Genomic DNA, 19,451 nt, shown 5'->3' with positions numbered 1-19,451 from the left:
ATGAAAACGGATTGGAATGATTGGGAAATCCCCCTAACTGTTTTCATTTTCATATTATCTCTCAAAAACAGAATAAAAAACGGATAAGTTGGAAACGGGTAAGAACTCGGGAATGTCGGGATATCGAATACGAATCAATCCGAACAGAAACACGCCAGTATTAGTTGAGAACCGATAATTCAAACCAGGAACACCGACCTGTAGAACCATAACTTCAAGCATAGACTTGATACATAATTAATTCACATCAACAAAAGTAATTCATATCATACACAGATAAATCATGTAATGACATAAATCTCAACTGAAAAACAGCTATCATGTCGTAACTCGAGTACTCGACACTACATACAGTCACACAAGACTAGAGTTGGAGGCGACGTAGGCGTAGGAGCTTGAACGACATCGGTAGGTCGGTAACCGACTGAGACTGGACCATTAGGGTCTAGGTGAAGCTTGGGATAGAGGTGATGATTAGATTGACTAGTTGAGCTTGGCCTATGGGCTATATTGTGATTTGTGAAGTTTGATCTCAATTGGGAAAACGGGAAATTCCCGATTAAAAATGGGATACCAATAATACGGTCGGGAAAGAGCAAAATAGTTTTCGTCCCATTTTCATGTAAGCCCCAAAAATCCAAAAATGATCGAAAAAAATGTGGAAAACACATCAGAATAGAACATGATTTATCCCGTCCGTTTTCATCCGTAGAGACTCTCCATATTTTTAAAAGTATATCTAACCCCTAAAAATATCTTAAAAAATCTCCTAAATAATTCTCTGTAATTAAATATAAAGATTTTAACCCAAAATCCATCTCCAACCGCCTCCCTACCCTGCTGCCTATGCTTACATAGCCCAACCCCCCTCCCGCTGGCTACTTCTCCAGAGCGCCCCCACTCCCTATCCGTCCAGCTGGCCCCACCCTCTTGTCCTTTGCCCAGCTTTTGCATCCTTGAGCTATTCCACCGTATGGTCCTCCTCGCCGATGGCGCTATTCGCCACCATGGCTCCCTTCGTTCTTGGAGCAGTTTTGCCGTCACTCCGTCGTAGGTGCGCCCCTCGACCCGGAGCAGTAGCACCAGCTCTTCCCCCTTCCTCGGGCTCTCTGATGTGCGTGTGTTTCTGTGGTGGGTTAGCTCCAGGAGCTTCGCCGCGAGGGGTGAGGCGGCGGTCACAGCCTTAGACTCGGCCTCGGCGTCCACAAGGCTGCTGGCAGTGGGCGTGTGGCAGCGGGCAATGTTGACGACCAAGGGGAGGGGCATGCGGAGCAAGGTGGAGAAGCGGATGGCGAGGGAGACCGGCCGCACGCAGCGGGAGCTCCACCGCGCCATCAAGCTCAGGAAGAAGCTCATGACCAAGGATGAGAAGCTCATCTACAGCCTACGAAGGGTAAGGAGACACCTGAATCCCCCCTCCTCTAATTCCCGTGTCACTCTTCCTTCCAAGAAATGCCTCTCTATTGCTGTTGTCTACTTCTCTCTTGAGAGGATCATTCGATGTAGGGGAGGAAGAAGAGCACACAGGAGATAGCTCGAGAGCAGTAGCCAGCCAGCTCCAAAGGCCAGGCATGAAAGTGTTCTTGTCTCCCTTTACCAGTTCATATGGCTCTGAGTGATTTATTGTTCTGTGATCTCTGATCTGCGTGTCTGTGTTGGTCAGGTTCTGCACCACAATTGCCTTGTGATGTAGTGATTGAGGTGGGCAACATTACCTTCCATATCCATAAGACCATCCTCAAGGGATTTTCTTCTTGGACGAGAATTCTCTCACAAAGGGATTCTCATTTCCTTTAACACTCCAATGGTTTTTCTTCATGGTTTCCGTCACGAAAGGATTCTAAAGGACATTCCCACCAGGACGGGATTCTCTTTTATTTCCCTTCACGAATCCCTTTGAAGGGAAGCTGTTGGAGATGAAAGAAAATAAAGGGAATGAAAACGGGGAGGGGAATAAAGAAGGGAACAAAATGAAGGGAATATGGTTGGGGATGGTCTATGGTTGGTGAATCTTATCTCCAATCCTTCAATTTTCCATTTTTGTTCCAATCTGTGTTTGATCTCCATCTACTAATCTTGTCAACGTCTCTATCGTGAGTCAATATGGTCCATTTCTTGGTCTCAAGCTGCGAAAGTGTGAAAAACTCTGCACTCATTGATCCCAAAACTTTGCTAAAGGAGTTTCCTTTCTTGTAGTTCCCGCTAATGTCGAGAAGCAAGAAGCTTCACGACCTCATCATGAACAAGGAATCACGCGAGGCCAAGTCTAGAGGAGGTGAAGAAGAGCAAGAAGAGGATGCAGGGGAGATCAGAGAGGAAGAAGTGGTTCTGGAGGAGGATGAGGAGGTGGACGTGCACCACATCTGCCTGCCGGAGTTCCCCAATGGCGCGGAGGCGTTCGAGCTGGCAACCAAGTTCTGGTATAGCGTCAAGCTCGACCTCGCGCTGGCCACCGCCACGCCGCTTCACTACGCCGCCAAGCGCCTCAGCATGTCCGATGAAGATGAAGATGAATGTGTACTGTAGCACATGAGCCATCCAATAGATGGGTTGTTTTAAGTGGGTTGCAACCCAAGTGCAAAGACAAATGTTAGCCTATTAGAGTACAAGGCTGTTAGAGAACAAGAAAAATGTGATTTTGGTAATTAATGACAATATCTATAGATTAATAATTATGTTGAGAATTGTTAGTATGTTATTTCATAGGTGATGTGTGGAGAAGAGATATGTATTTAGATGGATGAGCTCTAAGTAATGATTGGATAAGTTAATGATAATACCTATATACTAACAATGTTATCGAGAATTGTTATTAGGTTATTCTATAGGGGATGCATAAGTGATGAAGCATAAATTTATTAAGAAATGCCATGAGTTTAAAGAATTGTATCAAAGTCATTGAGATCTTAATGATGCTCATAAAAAGAAGAAGAAAATTGAAGAATGAAGGCTAAGTTACTTGTGTAACTAAAGATATGCCATTGTAAATTACGTTTTATGGATTAACCAATGTATTTTGTGTTTGAGAGTGAATTGAGATTAGGATCTATAAGAAGACATAAGTTGAATTGAAGTCCAGTATACCAAGAGTGAAGAACAAAGATTTGACTCCATATTTGATAAAGTAAATTCATTGAAGATGTCGGATACGAAGTTGTTCTATATTGTAAGATGGTGAAGAGCAATCAAGACTCAGCTATGATGGACCATCCTGTGATGAAGGGTAAGCAAATGACTTAGTGCTAAAGGATTAGTACGATGGTGAAGAACGAGTGAAGGCTTTGCGCCAATATCGTGCGAGACTATAGGAAGCTACATGTGATTCACATCAATCATATGAAGAATCAAGAAGAGATGGAGTGAAGATGATATAAAAAATAGCAACCCTCTAAGTTTGAAGGAAAGAAATGGTACTTAAAGGTATTCAAAGGCTCAAAGTGGTTCAAACGAGTTTTTATATTTGAAATTGAGTATATGTATGCCGCACTATTAAGATATGCAACGTAGAGCTATTTATTGTGTCTTAGTGGTCAAAGTATCATTTTTAAACCAAGTTGAGAGACACAAATCACCCTACGAACACCGAAAAGTTCTAACTTACTGTGTGTACCAAGATGTTCTGGGTGCTACATGGAAGTTCTGGGTAAGCCGAAACCTCTAGATTAGGATCCGGGCAAGGGTGCTCGGTTTGGCTTTTGTAACCAACTAGAAAGTTCCGGGTTATACCTGGAAGTTCCGGGTAATCGGATGTTTCGGATGAGGATGGGTCTGAACCCAGAAGTTCCGGATTGTGTCAAAACTTCCAGATTCTGGTGACTAACCGGAACCTCTAGATTGAGTTCGGCCTAGGACTCTTTATTTTGTGTTCAAGTGTCAACCCGAAAGTTTCAGGTTAAACCAGAAAGTTGCATAACGGCTAGTTTTTTAGGGTAGGGTATAAATACCTCCTCACCCCCTCTCTTCATATGCAGCTGGTGCTTCCACGAAAATACTCAAATCTAGTGTGAGATTTAAGAAGAAAAGTAGTTGGGTTGAGAGATTGAAAGTTTGAGTGCAATTGAGCATACCTCCTATCATGAACACTCGAGCTCATCGGCAAGAAGTTTCTCGTCACGTTTGTGATTTTGGAGCTTGGAGCTCCTAGGCAGCTAGGCGTCGTCAGCGAGCACCCAAGGTTATGGTATGCCGCAGGAAGTTTGTGAAGGCTTCGATTTTGCCTCCGTAAGGGAATAAATCAAGAGTGGAAGCTAAGCTCAAGTGTGACCAAGCTTGGAGAGAAAAATGGTTAAGAAACACCTAGCTCAAGTGTGGCTGAGCCCCTCAACGGATAGGTAGGAACCTTTAGTGGAGGTATCCGATCTTTAGGAAACAAATCGTGTGTCTTCTCTCTTGTTTCCTTATGTTTGAGTTCCTGCTCACTATTTGTGTATATTGCTCGTTCTACTTGCTCGTGTGAAATTGATTGTAGTTTCTCCGCGGATCTACTTGGAATCATCACTTGGAACACACGTCATTATTTGGTTTGAGATAGAACACTTTAGATGTACTTTGATTTTAGTTTCGAGTTTATTCTCTGTTGAACCCGGAAGTTCCGGATTCTACATATTCCGCTGCAAAATCTCTTGAACTCAAAAGTTCTGGATTGAACCTGGAAGTTTTGGATTCTATACAATCCGCTGCGTAGTTTTAATTTTGCCCCAACGCCACTCACCATGTTTGTTATATTGTCCCATACATAACTTGCACGTTGTTGCCACTCTTCCTCTGTCTTGCTCATGCACCATCGAATGAGTTGAGTGCCATGCGGACTTAGATTTTGCAAAGTGCACATATGTATTATTCTTTCTACTCAAAGAGGAATGTGTAGCGAACATGACCCTTTTAGGACATGTCTGAGATTTTTGTGATTAATGACAATATAGTCAATGGGACTAACATGTTTGTCAAGTATATGCTTTAGTATGTCTCATAGATACAATATATGAAGAAGCCACCGAAGAGGAACTCAAGAAAGTGTGAATTGGATAAGCTCAGAAAAGATTGCATACGCCGGATGGTCCAGCGATAAGAGAATTGTACACACCAGAGTGTTTTGACTCAGAAGAGATCCTTCTGGTCTACACGCTGGATGGTTCAGCGTTGAGCTGATGAAGGAGTTTGAACACGCTGGACCATTCGAAGTGGTGTTACTCATTGATGGAATACATGAAGAAGCCACCGAAGTAGTGTTTCTCGGTGGCAGAAGGAGTTTGAACACGCCGGATGGTCCGGTGTATATACCGGAGTATTTTTCCAGAAGATTTTCTCTCAGCTCAGTGGAGAAAGGAGGCTTCGCCGAAGCAATTCAGTGGAGTTCCAATAGCTAGTGACAACTGTCAACAGCTTGCTTTGAGTGATGTCACATACCGGAAGGTCCGATGTTTGGAGATGGTGCACCAGGAAAAATGTGACAGTTGGAGCAACGGCTAGTACATAGGGTTGAGGCTACAAATACCCCCCACTCGGTCATTTGAATGGGTTGGAGTCCAAAGGAGCTTATATACACTTGAGAAGACATCCAAGCCACCAAAGTGCTAAAAGTGATCATCCAAGACAATTAAACATAAGATTACAGAGTGATTAGTGCTAATAGGCCTAGAGAGAAGTGTTGCTGCCTAGAGAGAGGATCAAAGAGCGATCCTACATTGTATCAAGTGGTACGTAGGCACATTGGAGTCTTAATGACTCGCCGGCACCGTGATCCTTGGTGGCTCATACTTGTTGACTATCCGACTTGGTATGGAGCGGCGGCAAGACTCTTGTATAAAAATGCGAAGACCCTTATCTTGGTGGCTCAAGCTCTAAAGTGAAGACAATGGCAAGTGACTGAAAGAGAGGCTTGTGGTGAGGCATTGTCTTGGTGGCTTGGTGGCTCAACCTACTTGAGGCCTAGATGGCTCAATGGTCGTGATCGGGTGCTGTCTGGGAGCTATAGCCTAAGTGGCTGCTCCAACGTGAACTAGGAGTGACGTTTATGTCATCAATACCACGGGATAAAAATTCCTTGTGCTGAGTTTGATCTCTCAACCATTTTTACGTTTTCGCATTTACATACAAGCAATCTACATTTGCTTGTTTACCTTCCTAGAGTAGTTTGCTATGATTAGCTATAAGTTATAAACCTTTTTGAACAGTAGAGTAAACACACTAGATAAATCTAGATCACATTTAGATAGAAATTGATATAGGTTTATCTTGTGAAGTTTTTAAAGCGGATTAGTTTTAGGTGTCTTACACTTCCCCTCTTAGGGCGTCACCGATCCCCTTTCAAGGAAGCAATTTGATTTAGTCACTTCTTTGCTATAGTATTTTTGGGATTCATAGCATGCCCAGCTATGAAGATATAAGTTCTATTCTTATTATTACAATTTTTGTTTTAGTTTCAATGCCAACAATATTGGAGCATAACGTAGATTTGGGCACTTACAGACCATTTGGTTGTCCGCATGCTCTAGCCTAGCTCGTATATATGAGCCAAACTCACCTCAACCAAGCTAAGTGATTTCAATGATAGTTTGTTTGGTTGTATATATCTGTTTTGCATTGCTGAGAAGATTTAGTATTTGGTTGCTCGAACGAAAATATGTTGCATGAGATAAAAGTGAACAAACATGTGTTATGATGATATTTATTTTGTATAACTATACTCTTATAGTCCTTAGAGTACCTTCGACAATATAGATAACTGATATATATAAGAGTTATACATATCATTAACCCATAATACTATAAACAGCCTCTCCAATAGCCTCTCCAATAGCTTAAATGTAACACTATGTATAAAATTAATGTAGTCCCACAAACAATAGATTGCAAGATCAATAGATTAAACTAGTAGACTATTTACTAGTTAGTTGTCTAACTTTTATTTTTCCTCGTTACTAGAGACACCCTTAGTTTATCTTATTAATGAGCCCTCTTCAACAATACATATCAGTTAACTACCACTCAAGCTATCTATATTTGTGGGGTCATGGGTTCAAGTTGCAAACATTGGGTCACTAAATGGGCATGGTATTGCACAGACTGGACAACATAAAGGTCAGTTTCTTCAAAAGCTAAACACGGTCCACTGCCTTATCAACCCCCAAAAAAAATTATAACCTTCAAATTTATCCAATCCTATCATCAGAACTTAGCTAACGAAATTTATAAAAATGAACCTAATAAGAATTGCAAAAGCAAAGCTTTAATCATATATTTTTCCACACTAAACCATATAGCAGTCTGATAAGTATCAGAGCTCATCTTCAGCAGCACTTGCAGCACTTAGATCCACGCTGAGATCAACCATCTGAAAAAAGAATGGCTTTAGGATTGGAACAGGCAACTTGAGAAATAGGATCAGTAGCATAGCACATTGGTACCTTTCCGGTGATCTTTGTATACAGGGAAAGTACATCCATAACAGTGGACTCAAAGTGTGTTGTGGCATCATAACTCTGAAAAAGCAAATTGAAACGGGGTTAATGAAATTTGAAATTCCACTACAGATGCAGATTTTGGTTATTTTTGAAACCAAGACACTTTGTATTTCTGCAAATACTTACTGTTGAGATGAAACAATTGTCTGATGATGAGTCATTAGTAGGTTCATATCTGTCGTACGAGTCGATGAATAACTCATCCACTGGCCCAAGAAGATCGATCCCTGGCTTCAGTTCTGTCTCTGGATTATCACTCTCTGCTTGTGCCGACACAAATGCAATGAACTTCCCCTTTGATGCGACATTGTGAGAGTAGGAGCAACAGAAAACATACCTGGTATGCACACATGAATATTGCTTGATACATCAGAAAAATGACACGTGAAAAAGACAGATGTGGAGGTGACACAAACAATTAATGTAGAAAATTTTGGAGGTGATATAAGAAATACTTGCATGTCTGATCTGCGGCCAAGTTGCTTCTGTGGTAATATAATCTGCACTGAGTGAGATTCAGAAGTATTTGGGATGGGAAGACTCATGATAGCAATTGCGCGGAAAACTTTTCCAACTGTTTTAACCTGGTAACAAAGTATAGAAATATCATCATTTACAACATTCCTCAGCAACTCCATGTTCCTAACCACTGTTTAATTCTAGTAAAGCTTCCCCTGTGTATCACTGAATCTTAGTGAAATTCCTTATTTGCCATCCATCGTTTCACTGACATGAGCATGCCAGTGAGATAACGAGTGGCAAATAAGGGATTGCGATGTTTTCTCATGGACACATAGTTCTTTCCAGTGCAGGTACTAAATGAATGTACTGCATCCTTTTTTATTCACCATAAACAATTGGCATCATTGTTTGAAAAACCGTAAGAGAGATATGGCATAATGAAACTGAAGTAGAGATATGCAAAAGGAAGGGTTCTACCTTGTCAGGCAGGTAGGAAGGATCACAGACAACCTTGTTGCATTTTGCAGTTTCCCCTTCTGATGTAACACCACAAACTCTTCCTTCATCGTCAAATTCGACCTGAATGCAGTAAAATATGTTAGATTGAAGTCACACATTGACCACTGAAATGTATATATATTGGTGATATGAAAAATGAATTGTGTGGCACTTCGATTAAAGTTATAAGAAGTCATTTGGTGAAATTTCTACTCTGCCCTGTAACTGTTGCTTATCACTAGTGCCTGTACAGAAATACATAGACAAACCCGACTAAGGCCATGTTTGTACTGGCTGGCGTTTATCTAGAAGCAGCCTCTCGACTCCTAAAGATTCCATTTCCTCAATCTATTAAGTCAAAAACATATACTTTTTTCAACATGAACCAGCAATGCTCTTCAAATTCATTGCTTACGACAGATGCGAAAGCATTGCCTCTTCTTTGATTTAGTCATTACCGTGCCACAATCACCAAAGAAACAATGTGGGAAATGCTAATGGTTATAGCACACATCTGTACCTTGCACTCTGGCTTATTCAGCATGTAGGTCCCCCCGTAAACAGCACTTAGTCGTGCGAAACCCTGTATGAAATAAAAACATAGAAAATCGCATATTTATGATACCTGTAAATGCTGGAATCAGATGAAAAAAGTGCTAAGTGTTGACCTGTGGCAGCTCTCCTAGGCCATACAAGGGATATATATATGGTGAACCTCCTTGAAAACGAGCCACTGATTCTGCATAAAGCTGCAATAATCTAGAAGTGTTAGGTAAGAAACGATACAAAGAGAATTAACGAGATAAATCAACTCGATACAATAATGTTTAAACTAAACCCCAACCATCAGAATGGATGCAAATGACCAATTTAGAATATCTAAACTGCAGATAGACAAGACGCTGGGGTGACTGAAATACATATTTTGGAGTACCCATAGACAGCCCATGTTATTACCCTTTGATCATAGGTAATAACTATGGAGGGGTCTGGACCTAGGCTTGAATTTCCTAGGTGCCGTTCTGTTGATTGTAGAAGAGAGAAAAGAGAAGAACAACTCGGAGGTAGAGGGAAGACTTTATTGATTTCTTGCTTGCTTACATACCCAAATCACCCCTCTATTTATAAAGCCTAAGGTGCCAAACTTACCTTCTCTATTTTAATTACTCTAAACATGGAAAAGTTAATTATAGAAGACTATATATTAAGTAGTACAAATAGAATCGGACTGCTCTTTTCCTTCTTTATTCTTTCCTTTCTTTATCTTTCTTCCAGTTCTGATTCCTTTCCTTGCTCCCTCCTCTTGCGTCTCTGGTAGACATTACCAACCATAACATCTCTCCCCGCCTCAAGAAACAGCTTGTCCTCAAGCTGAAAGGAGGGATAAGAGCTTTTGAAAGAATCCAATGGTTTCCAAGTTGCTTTTGCTGGCGATAATCCAACCCATTGAACGAGAACATGCCAAATTCCACGTCGTAAACTAGCATTAAGGATAGTAGCAGGCATTGGAATTGCTCGACCATTGTCAATAGGTGGCAAAGGGGGGATTGAAGTTGGTGGCGTGCCCTGAAATTCTTTAGAAGTCCCACGTGAAAACATTGTGTAAGCGAGAACTACGAGGTAAATGAAGGCGATACGCGATTGTCCCAATGCGTTCAGCCACCTGATATGGTCCATAAAAGCATGGAGTAAGTTTTCCTGTACGATGCCCGGGAAGAGAAGAGGCTTGCCAATGACTAAGGCGTAGCCACACCTTGTCATTGATAGCAAATGTTACTTCATGGTGGTGGCGGTCATAATATTGCTTAGCACACTGTTGAGCTTGAAGAAGTCTTTCCCTAATCTCCTGCAAGAACAATTGTGCTTCCACAGTAGCCACCTTTGTTGTGCCTGCCTCATAAGCTATTAGCGATGGAGATGGACGGCCATATACCACATTGAATGGAGTATCTCTTAAAGCTGCATGATAAGATATATTATAGCAATACTCTACCCAAGGCAACCAATCCAACCATTGTCTTGGTTTATCACATGCCAAACATCTTAAGTACATAGCAATGGACTTATTCACAGCCTCCGTCTGACCATCTAATTGTGGATGAAAAGCCGAGCTCATATGGAGTTTAGTGCCCGATAATCGAAAAAGGTCTTTCCAAAATGAGCTTGTGAATACCGGATCACGGTCGCTAACAATAGATTATGGAATCCCATGTAGACAAACAATCTGCTGGAAAAAAACATAGGCTACCATAGTAGCACTATATGGATGACCCAATGGAATAAAATGTGCATACATAGAAAGACAATCAACTACGGACAGAATAACCGATTTCCCTTGAACACAAGGCAACCCTTCCACAAAATTCATGGAGATATCAGACCAAATCGAGGTGGGAACCTCAAGAGAATGAAGTAATCCTTCTGGGTGCAGAGTTTGTTTTATTGCGCTGGCATATTACACATTGACTCACATACTCCTTCACCAATTTCCTTGCATTTGGAACATAAAAATCAGAACGAAGACGCTGCAGAGTTTTCTGAAATCCCTCATGGCCCATGTGAGCTGATTCCAAAATGGCCGAAATAGTTTTAGCTATTGGGAGAACATAAACCTTGCGGTTATAAAGAATTAGTCCATCTTTCCAATCCCATGGATACCCAAGGCTGCCATTGTCAATTTTAGAACGTATATCCTACAACTGAGCAGAACCTTATATCTCACGCCTTATCTCATCAAATAGAGCAAAAGGAGCAGAAAGCGCATACAAAGCAACAGAATCACTATCACGCCGGGACAAAGCATCAGCGGCCTTATTAAGTCGTCGAGGACTATATTCCACCGTAAAACTATATCCAAACAATTTGCTCATCCATTGATGTTGAGGAATTGTGGACAAGCATCAATCCAACAAAAACTTTAGGCTATAATGGTCAGTTCGAACAAGAAATATACGTCCCCATAAATAAGGTCTCCAATGGTGAACTGCGTAGACTAAACCGATCAGTTCCCTTTCATATGCAGCCAATTTCGAATGGGTGAGCAGCTACTGATTTGCTAAAGAAGGCTATGGGTCTATTCTCCTGATGTAATACCGCACCGAAACCGGACCCTGAAGCATCACATTCAACAATGAAATCAGTAGAAAAGTCCGGCAATTGCAACATCGAAGCGGATGATAAAGCTATTTTTAGGTCTTGAAAAGCTCGCTCTTCCATGGCAGTCCATTGAAATTTCTCCTTGGTTAACAGCTCCGTGAGAGGGGATGCAATTATCCCAAAATCCTTAATAAATTTGCGGTAATACCCTGCAAGTAGCAAGAATCCTCTCACAACTTTGGGCGATAATGGTCTGGGCCAAGTTTGGACAGCCGCCACTTTATCTTGATCCATTGCAACACCTTGTGCTGAGATAACATGACCCAAATATTCAATTGTGTTAGTAGCGAAAACACACTTAGATTTCTTGAGGTAAAGGCTGTGGGACTGAATAGCTTGTAAAAATTTCCGCAAATGTTGCAAGTGTTCTACCCAGGAAGAACTATAGAACAATATATCATCGAAAAAGACAAGCACAAATCACTGAACATATGGATGAAGGACTCCATTCACCAAGGCCTAAAAAGTAGATGGGGCATTAGTAAGGCCAAAAGGCATGACCAAGAACTCAAAATGCTCTTGATGAGTTCTAAATGCTATCTTTTCCACGTCTGGAGGGTACATTCGGATCTCATGATACCCAGATCGAAGGTCCAATTTACTGAAGAAATAAGCACCTTTCAGTTCATCCAATAATTCTTCCACTACTGGTGTAGGAAACTTATCAGGAATTGTGCAACATTAAGTGCCCTATAATACACACAAAATCTCCATGAATTGTCAGATTTCTTCACAAGAATAATCAGATATGAGAATGCTGATGTACTGTCCCGAATTATACCTTCCTTCAGCATAATTTCACACTGCTTCTCGAGCTCATCTTTCTGCAAGTGAGGGTACCTATAACGCCGGACTACCACCGAATAAGCACGAGGTTTAAGATGTATACGATGATCACATGTCTGAGAAGGTGGCAGCGTACATGTTTCAGCAAAGCATCCTTCAAACTCAGCAAGAAGACCTGACATAAGCTCCTCATTAGTACATGCCACGGCATAAACTTTAGATGGGGAAGCAGCCACCCCAGTCCATGAGATTTCCCTCCTTTTCAACCAAAAAGACATATGAAGATTATTTAGATCCCACATAATAGGTCCTAAGGATTTTAACCATTGGACTCCTAACACAATATCAAAATTGCCCAAAGTAATAGCCAAGGTATCCATACAGAATGATGTGTCAACGACTTCAAATTGTAAATTGCGAACAAGACCCACACTCGCAATTTTGTCCCCATTAGCAACCTCAACCCTCACACTTGGTCAGTCCACAAGCACTACTCCCATAGTCCCATCTCCGTAATCAAGTCAGCATTAATGAAATTATGAGTAGAACTAGTGTCCAAGAGGGCAAGAAAATCCTTTCTACCAATCTTTACCATAATCTGCATGGTATTCGACGTTCGAGTGGTCCATAATCTAGTCAATGTATGCAGGGACACGGTTGGATTTGATTCTGAAGCATTAGGATCAGGTTCGGCAGCCTGAGTAGCTTCACAAAAGTCTAGATCATCATCTACCTCAATGTAAAATAACTTCGCGCAGCGATGTCCTCGGACGTACTACTCATCACAATTAAAGCAGAGACCCTTTTTACGGCGCTCAGCCATCTCAGTTGGATTGAGATGACGGAGAGGGAGACCAGGCTACACTGTTAGCACCTGTGACGGTGTTGCAGGACCTATAACGTTGTCAGGTCAAACTACGCCGGGTGCCGAAGTAGACAAGCATGGTGCTACCGGAGGCCGATTAGTTGAGCGATTAAGTGGTGTTGGAGCAGGAGTAGATTGATTGTGACGCTCATACGCCCTAGTCAGACTTATAGCCATCTGAAGATCTAAAGGATTTTGTAATTCCACATCAATTCTAATCTGATCAGGCAATCCTACAGTGAATAGCTAAATCTGATGTGTAGGATGTAGGGCTTCAGTTCTGCATAAAAGTTTCATGAATTGATTGATGTAATCTTGAACCGCACCTTGGAACGGAAGATGAGCCAGAGCACCTAAAGGATTGCTTTGGATGGGTGGGCCAAAATGCATAGTACAAAGTTTTTTAAAACGGCCCCAATCTGGTTGCCCTAAGTCACGTTCCAACTGAAAATACCAATATTGTGCAATGCCTGTGAAGTGATAAGAAGCTAACCATACCTTGTCAGATTCTTCCGTCTTTTGGCCCCAAAAAAATTGCTCACACTTATTAACCCAACCCAAAGGATCCTCCTTGGCGTCATACACAGAAAACTCTAACTAATGATACCGAGGAACTGTGGCGGAGACCCAAGAGTCGTTTGGCTAACTCATTACAGCTGTGAAGCTGGTTTGAGTCTGCAAAATTCCTGGTGAAGGTGGCAAGATGCCGGCTGATTCCAGAGCAAGTCTCTTTTCCGCCACTGTGAGTCGTCTGGCGACGTCACCCAACTGCTGGTTCATCCTATCAATGCGCACGGTCAGATCTTGTAGTGCCTTCAGCACTTGCGCCATGTTGGACTCAGCTGACTCCTCAGATGTGGACATAGCCTCTGGTACCAATTTTTTATTACCCTTTGATCGTAGGTAATAACTATGGAGGGGTCTGGACCCATGCTTGAATTTCCTGGGTGCCGTTCTATTGATTGTAGAAGAGAGAAAAGAGAAGAACAACTCAGAGGTAGAGGGAAGACTTTATCGATTTCTTGCTTACATCTCCAAATCACCCCTCTATTTATATAGCCTAAGGTGCCAAACGTACCTTCTCTATTTTAAGCAAATAATCTTATAACTCTAAACAAGGAAAAGATAATTATAGAAGAATATATATTAATTAGTACAAATAGAATCGGACTACTCTTTTCCTTATGTATTGTTTCCTTTCATTATCTTTCTTCCGGTTCAGATTCCTTTCCTTGCTCCCTTCTCTTGCGCCTCTGGTACACATTACCTACCATAACAGCCAAGCCTGATGTTCTTTCAAGCTTGGATGCACTAAACTATTATCAGATCCAAACATGATTTTTAAAGCTTATTAAACTGTCAGGAATCAGGGCTAGTCTTGCAGAATATGTACTAGCCCCAGCTTGATCCACCACCATCACTGACGAAATTATATATATGTTTTATGATGCGGGTTCGGACATAACTTAATGTGCATATTGTTTTCGAGGTTTAAAGCCTAATGTGCTTGTGATGGCTTGGTCATGTCCAGTGGAGGTCTCCAAAGTCACCAGTGCATAGCATAATTCTATGGTGTGTCAATAGTACAAGGAGAGTCAGGGTTTGCCCAAAGTTGACATGGAAAAAAGCAATACAAAAAGACTTCAAGGAATGAAATATATCCTAAGAATTGTCTTTAGATAGAATTGCGTGGAAATTAGCAATTCACATGCCACAACCATGGCATAGAAATCTAGTTTATTTTACTACTATTACTATTTACTACTACAATAATGCTATTTTTATTTATTACCATATTTTTGTTAGGTTTAATCTAGCCTACCCTAACTTGCTCAGGACTAAAGGTTTTGTTATTGTAATTGTAAGCCTCATGTGATCGGAATTTTCTGTTCAAACCTTTTTTTTTGTGCTAAGCTTAGCCTTGGCTTTGGCCTAGCATTTTCGGATCAGGCCATAGCCAACCAAGATGAGTACTTGGAAGTAAAGTTTCTTAGAAATGCTGGCCTAAGCTAATTTTCTGAACTTCGAAACTTCAACTAGAAAGATTTGAATTTGAATATTGGTGTATTTTTATCACCAGAAAGACTTGCCTTCATCCGCTTTACAGTGTCAATTGCAGGTTCTGCAAGGTAGCTATCATCTCTATGAAGAGCCACTGCATGACCAATGAAGTCTATTGTATTATCATCCAAACCGTATTTTCTGAAAAAAATAGCAGATACATCTCAATATACTGAATCTTAATTAAGTACTAGAACTTCAGGTTCTGAATGCAGATAATTGTATCAGAAGATAAGGTCAGAAAAATAGCTCAAAACACACAGGCATAGAAAATCAGAATACTGCAAAACAAAGAATGATGTATCAATTCATAGCTTGTAATACAATTGCCATAACTCTAATGCCTTTCTGCATATGGCAGTCCAAGGATGGTATTTGTGATGGACTACTTATAAAATAAGCATAGAGCAGCAGGAAGAAGTGGCCCTTTTTTCCCTCTAGATGGAGTGGGGGTACAAGTTATTCATGTGGTTGGACATATGCACATAGTTCTCAAAGCAGAATATATTGTATCCAGCTTTAATGAACAGAGCATACCAAGAAAACAGTTGAGATTTAGTAACTGTATATGATGTCCTTATGCATGGACCATTTCTGTTATATTTCATTCTGGGAAAAAAAAAGTTATTTAAAATAGTATTTGATAAGACATCCAAACTCCAAGAAAAAGTAATTATTCAAATATCATGGTTTCGCATAATTTCTTTCTGCTTGTGAAATATTAGTAATCAAGACATGTGAATATGTGATCTGGAGGTACCACAGCAGAATTCAAAAGAACGTTTCAATCATGAAAAAAAAGAATGCACAGAAGTGAAATGGGTACCCACGAGATAAGTTCTTTAGCGGTTATTTTTGTAAGGTCATAACCCTTATGGGTACTTGGGTCATTTTCCTTGTAATCTTGCACATAAAGGAAGAACTTCCCTGCTCGTCTCTTCTCAAACAATCCCATCAGCGGAGACTTCAGAGCTTCCATATCAGTAGAAGGAACCTTGTGGATTTGGAACCCCAGACAACGGATAAAAACTTGTTCTACATGGTGACAATGTTAATAAAAAATAGTGCACATGCATAAGGAAGGGGATTGAACCTTTCCCTTGTTGAAAACATAGCTTCCATCCACAGCTTTGAAGGACATGTACTTGGTGACACCAGTATGAATAAGTACACGGACCAAAGCACCATTTGCCATCATAAACTAGTCAGAATGGCATTATATATCAGAGTGAGGTTTTATAAAGCAACCTTGTAAAGTATTCATGTAACTATTTTTTCATTAATAAACCTAAAAAGTACCGCCCTCGTTTTCATTATATAACAACAAGGCTTTGTTTGACCTTGCATGATATCAAAATCAAACATTGACTATTAGTTATTTTATGGCATATCTTCAGTAACTAACAAACTACGATCATGTGAAAGTACATTATATTAAAACACAAGTCCAAATATAACGTTCTTTCACTAAACACATATGAAAGTGCATCCTAATTACAAATTGATGGTGGAATACTAAAAATAACATTCAGTTCTATTAAGCATTTACGTCATCATCCAGTGCCAATATAATTTACAGAACGAGCTAAAACATAAATATAGTAGATACATATAAACTGGAATAGGACCAAACCTTTGGAACCATATCAACGTTGTAGTCTCTGCTAGCCCCTATGTGCGCAGGTAGCGCTTCTTCACCCTTGAATCTTTTCCAGAGCTGCGAATAGATTCAGACAGTTCCAGTAGACCACTAAACATGGATGCCGAATAGAACGCCATAAACAAAACAGGCTAAGTAATCCGTGGTTTATCATCATGATTCTGTCATATGCATGAGCGACTCTCATGGATGGTATTCATTCACAAACTCAAAAAAATTTGGGGCTGGATACCGTCAAGAGACATCGCAGGACTCATCACCTGATTGAGATTGAGTGATGTGCAGTCTCCGCCATAATAGTCATTCCTGTCCATGTGCAGCACCTGACACAAAAATTAAACATGCAAAATTTATGCAACTTTTTCGATAAAAGTTAATGTGCAAGTTGCGATGTCACGTCATCCCAAAGGCAGAAAGTGCTGTTTTAATTCACAATTTTGTGCCTAATATTGTAGAAACAAAACTAATCCAATCAGATCGCTGAACAAATATACGATAAAAGGGTGACTTTGCCATTCTGTGCTGTCCTTTGGAATTCAGAAATGTCAATCCACGCTCTTCAAGAAAAAGAGAGAGAAGAGGAAATAACTTCACGATCACTAAACTAGCAAGAGCATACCGTAGTCCGAAGAAAACAAAAACCAGGAAGAGCCAAAAACTAACACCGTGCCTCCCGATCAATGCAGACCCTCTTGATCCAGGATGCAGATAGGTACAAAATGCATCAACGGACACTACAAGTGTGGCGATCACTTAACAATGTTTCCATCGTATTTGTCCTGTGTATTATGTAATAACCCAAATTGGAAGAGACGGGAATGACTCAGATATGGCATGCAAGAACAGTCACGGGAAGTCGAGAACCCTCCATTACGCGATCTTCATGATCGCGATCCGGTCACGGCAAATACAAAACATAGGAAGGAGAAGAGGCATCCATACCTTGAGGCGGTCGACGGAGAGGAGGCCGCTGAGGATGCACTCCTTGAGGCCCGTCCCCAGGACGATCACGTCGTACTCGACGTCCATCGCGTTGCCTCCTCGCGAGAGAGAAAGAGAGGAAAGAGAGAGGGGAAAGAGTGGATCTCCAACGCCTCGAGCCACGCTCGCCAAGAGGTTTGGGGTCGGGAGGAAGTGGAAAAGTCCGCGCGGGGATGCAGGAATAGGAGGGCGACGCGCTCCGACGCGGGTTCGTCTATCTAGCGGAGGAAGAAAAATCGCAGGTTCGCAAATTCGTTGAAAACTGATTAGTTCAGTTCACACCGAATTCTAAATTTAGTTTTCGATTTTAAATTTAAAAATAAAAAATCATATTTTTTAAAATATTAGAGATAATTCTAAGATATTCTGTGATTTTTTTCAAAAATAATATTCTTTACATCATATTTAATGGAGAGTAAGTTTAAAAAAAAAGAAAAAACATGCTTTAAAAAGTGTACAACTCATTTATTAACTCACGTAAGGAAAATATTAATATGTAAACACATATTTTTTGTGTAGACTGTACTTAAGAGGATATATAAAATTAGTTTCACTTTATTTAGAATTTTAGTAATTTCTCTATGATTTTTATAAAGTTTACAAGCATAAAGTGAACCTATTAATAAAAAGCATTGTAATAATTTTGTCATGTCTATCATTATTTTTTCTACACAAAAAATTATTTAGTTAAACTAACAAAAGTTGTTTCACTAATTTTAGGTGTGATGAATTACTTATGAATTAATCTAGTTGCAACATATTTACTTAATCATGCACGTTACAATAACTATTTCATAGTTTCATGTATTTTAAGATGATAGAGGATCATGTAATAAGACAAAAATTGTTTTCATGATTTTTGGATTAGCAAATAATTAACTATACATTTAATTAGGTTTAGCAAATAAATTTTCTCATAGAAAATATACAACTTTTTCGTGAGTATAAATATTTTATAATGTAGATCATGTTACAAGGTAACTAACTGATGCGTGTTTGCTCGATCTTCCAAAAAGTAATATGATAAGTCGATTAGTGGAGTTTCAATGTTAATGATTCAAATGCTCCGAACAAAACAGATCGAGAACCCTTGCAACCACTACACCACTACTCCGTGGTTATCAACCGTGCTAAGATACAGTTGACCTCGCAAAAAGGCTTTTCCTGCAACCGAATTGAGAACACAAGCAAAAACAAATAGATGCGATCTGAATATTACTAATTACTAATAAAGTACCCGAGTTGGGGTTCAACAAACCGATAAATGGTGAAACTGTCTAATAGAATAATCTAAGCTAAACCCGAGCCTAAATTATGACGACTAGTGTGTATATATAGGAGGGACATGAGAAGGTCGACCTAGAGTTGTGCAGCCGTGGAAAGAGGTCTGCACAACCTGGACTCCGACTCCAACATGATTACAAGACCTAGCAAGGCCTAAAACGATGTTGCAACACCTTATTTATTTGATTTTGACTAAACTATAAGAAATATTTGGTCGAGCTCATATCCATTGGAA

At 40.3% G+C, this 19,451-nt stretch overlaps 2 protein-coding genes and 1 long non-coding RNA gene across 3 annotated transcripts; 1 reads left to right on the top strand and 2 right to left on the bottom strand.

The window, feature by feature from the left end:
• The first annotated feature begins 897 nt into the window (after positions 1–897).
• On the top strand, positions 898–2,675 carry LOC133891026 (BTB/POZ domain-containing protein At5g66560-like). Its single transcript, XM_062331715.1, has 3 exons — positions 898–1,054; positions 1,141–1,393; positions 2,197–2,675. Exons 1-3 carry the CDS (start codon positions 990–992, stop codon positions 2,524–2,526), a joined length of 648 nt encoding a protein of 215 aa, XP_062187699.1. The 5' UTR covers positions 898–989; the 3' UTR covers positions 2,527–2,675.
• A 4,121-nt stretch (positions 2,676–6,796) lies between these two features.
• LOC133890907 (guanosine nucleotide diphosphate dissociation inhibitor 2-like) lies at positions 6,797–18,129 on the bottom strand. Its single transcript, XM_062331532.1, has 13 exons — positions 17,894–18,129; positions 17,212–17,274; positions 16,925–17,008; positions 16,385–16,492; positions 16,122–16,294; positions 15,321–15,432; positions 9,092–9,172; positions 8,944–9,006; positions 8,403–8,504; positions 7,923–8,047; positions 7,590–7,800; positions 7,407–7,481; positions 6,797–7,333 (listed from the first exon to the last, which is right to left on the bottom strand). Exons 1-13 carry the CDS (start codon positions 17,978–17,980, stop codon positions 7,277–7,279), a joined length of 1,341 nt encoding a protein of 446 aa, XP_062187516.1. The 5' UTR covers positions 17,981–18,129; the 3' UTR covers positions 6,797–7,276.
• Positions 11,963–15,311, bottom strand: LOC133890908 (uncharacterized). The gene is made up of 2 exons (XR_009904123.1): positions 12,502–15,311; positions 11,963–12,419 (listed from the first exon to the last, which is right to left on the bottom strand). It is a non-coding gene; the product is annotated as an uncharacterized LOC133890908 (long non-coding RNA).
• Positions 18,130–19,451: the final 1,322 nt, after the last annotated feature.

The sequence above is a fragment of the Phragmites australis genome, chromosome 14, assembly GCF_958298935.1.
Source record: "Phragmites australis chromosome 14, lpPhrAust1.1, whole genome shotgun sequence".
NCBI classification, from domain to species: Eukaryota; Viridiplantae; Streptophyta; class Magnoliopsida; order Poales; family Poaceae; genus Phragmites; species Phragmites australis.
This window is presented reverse-complemented; position numbering and strand designations above follow the sequence as displayed.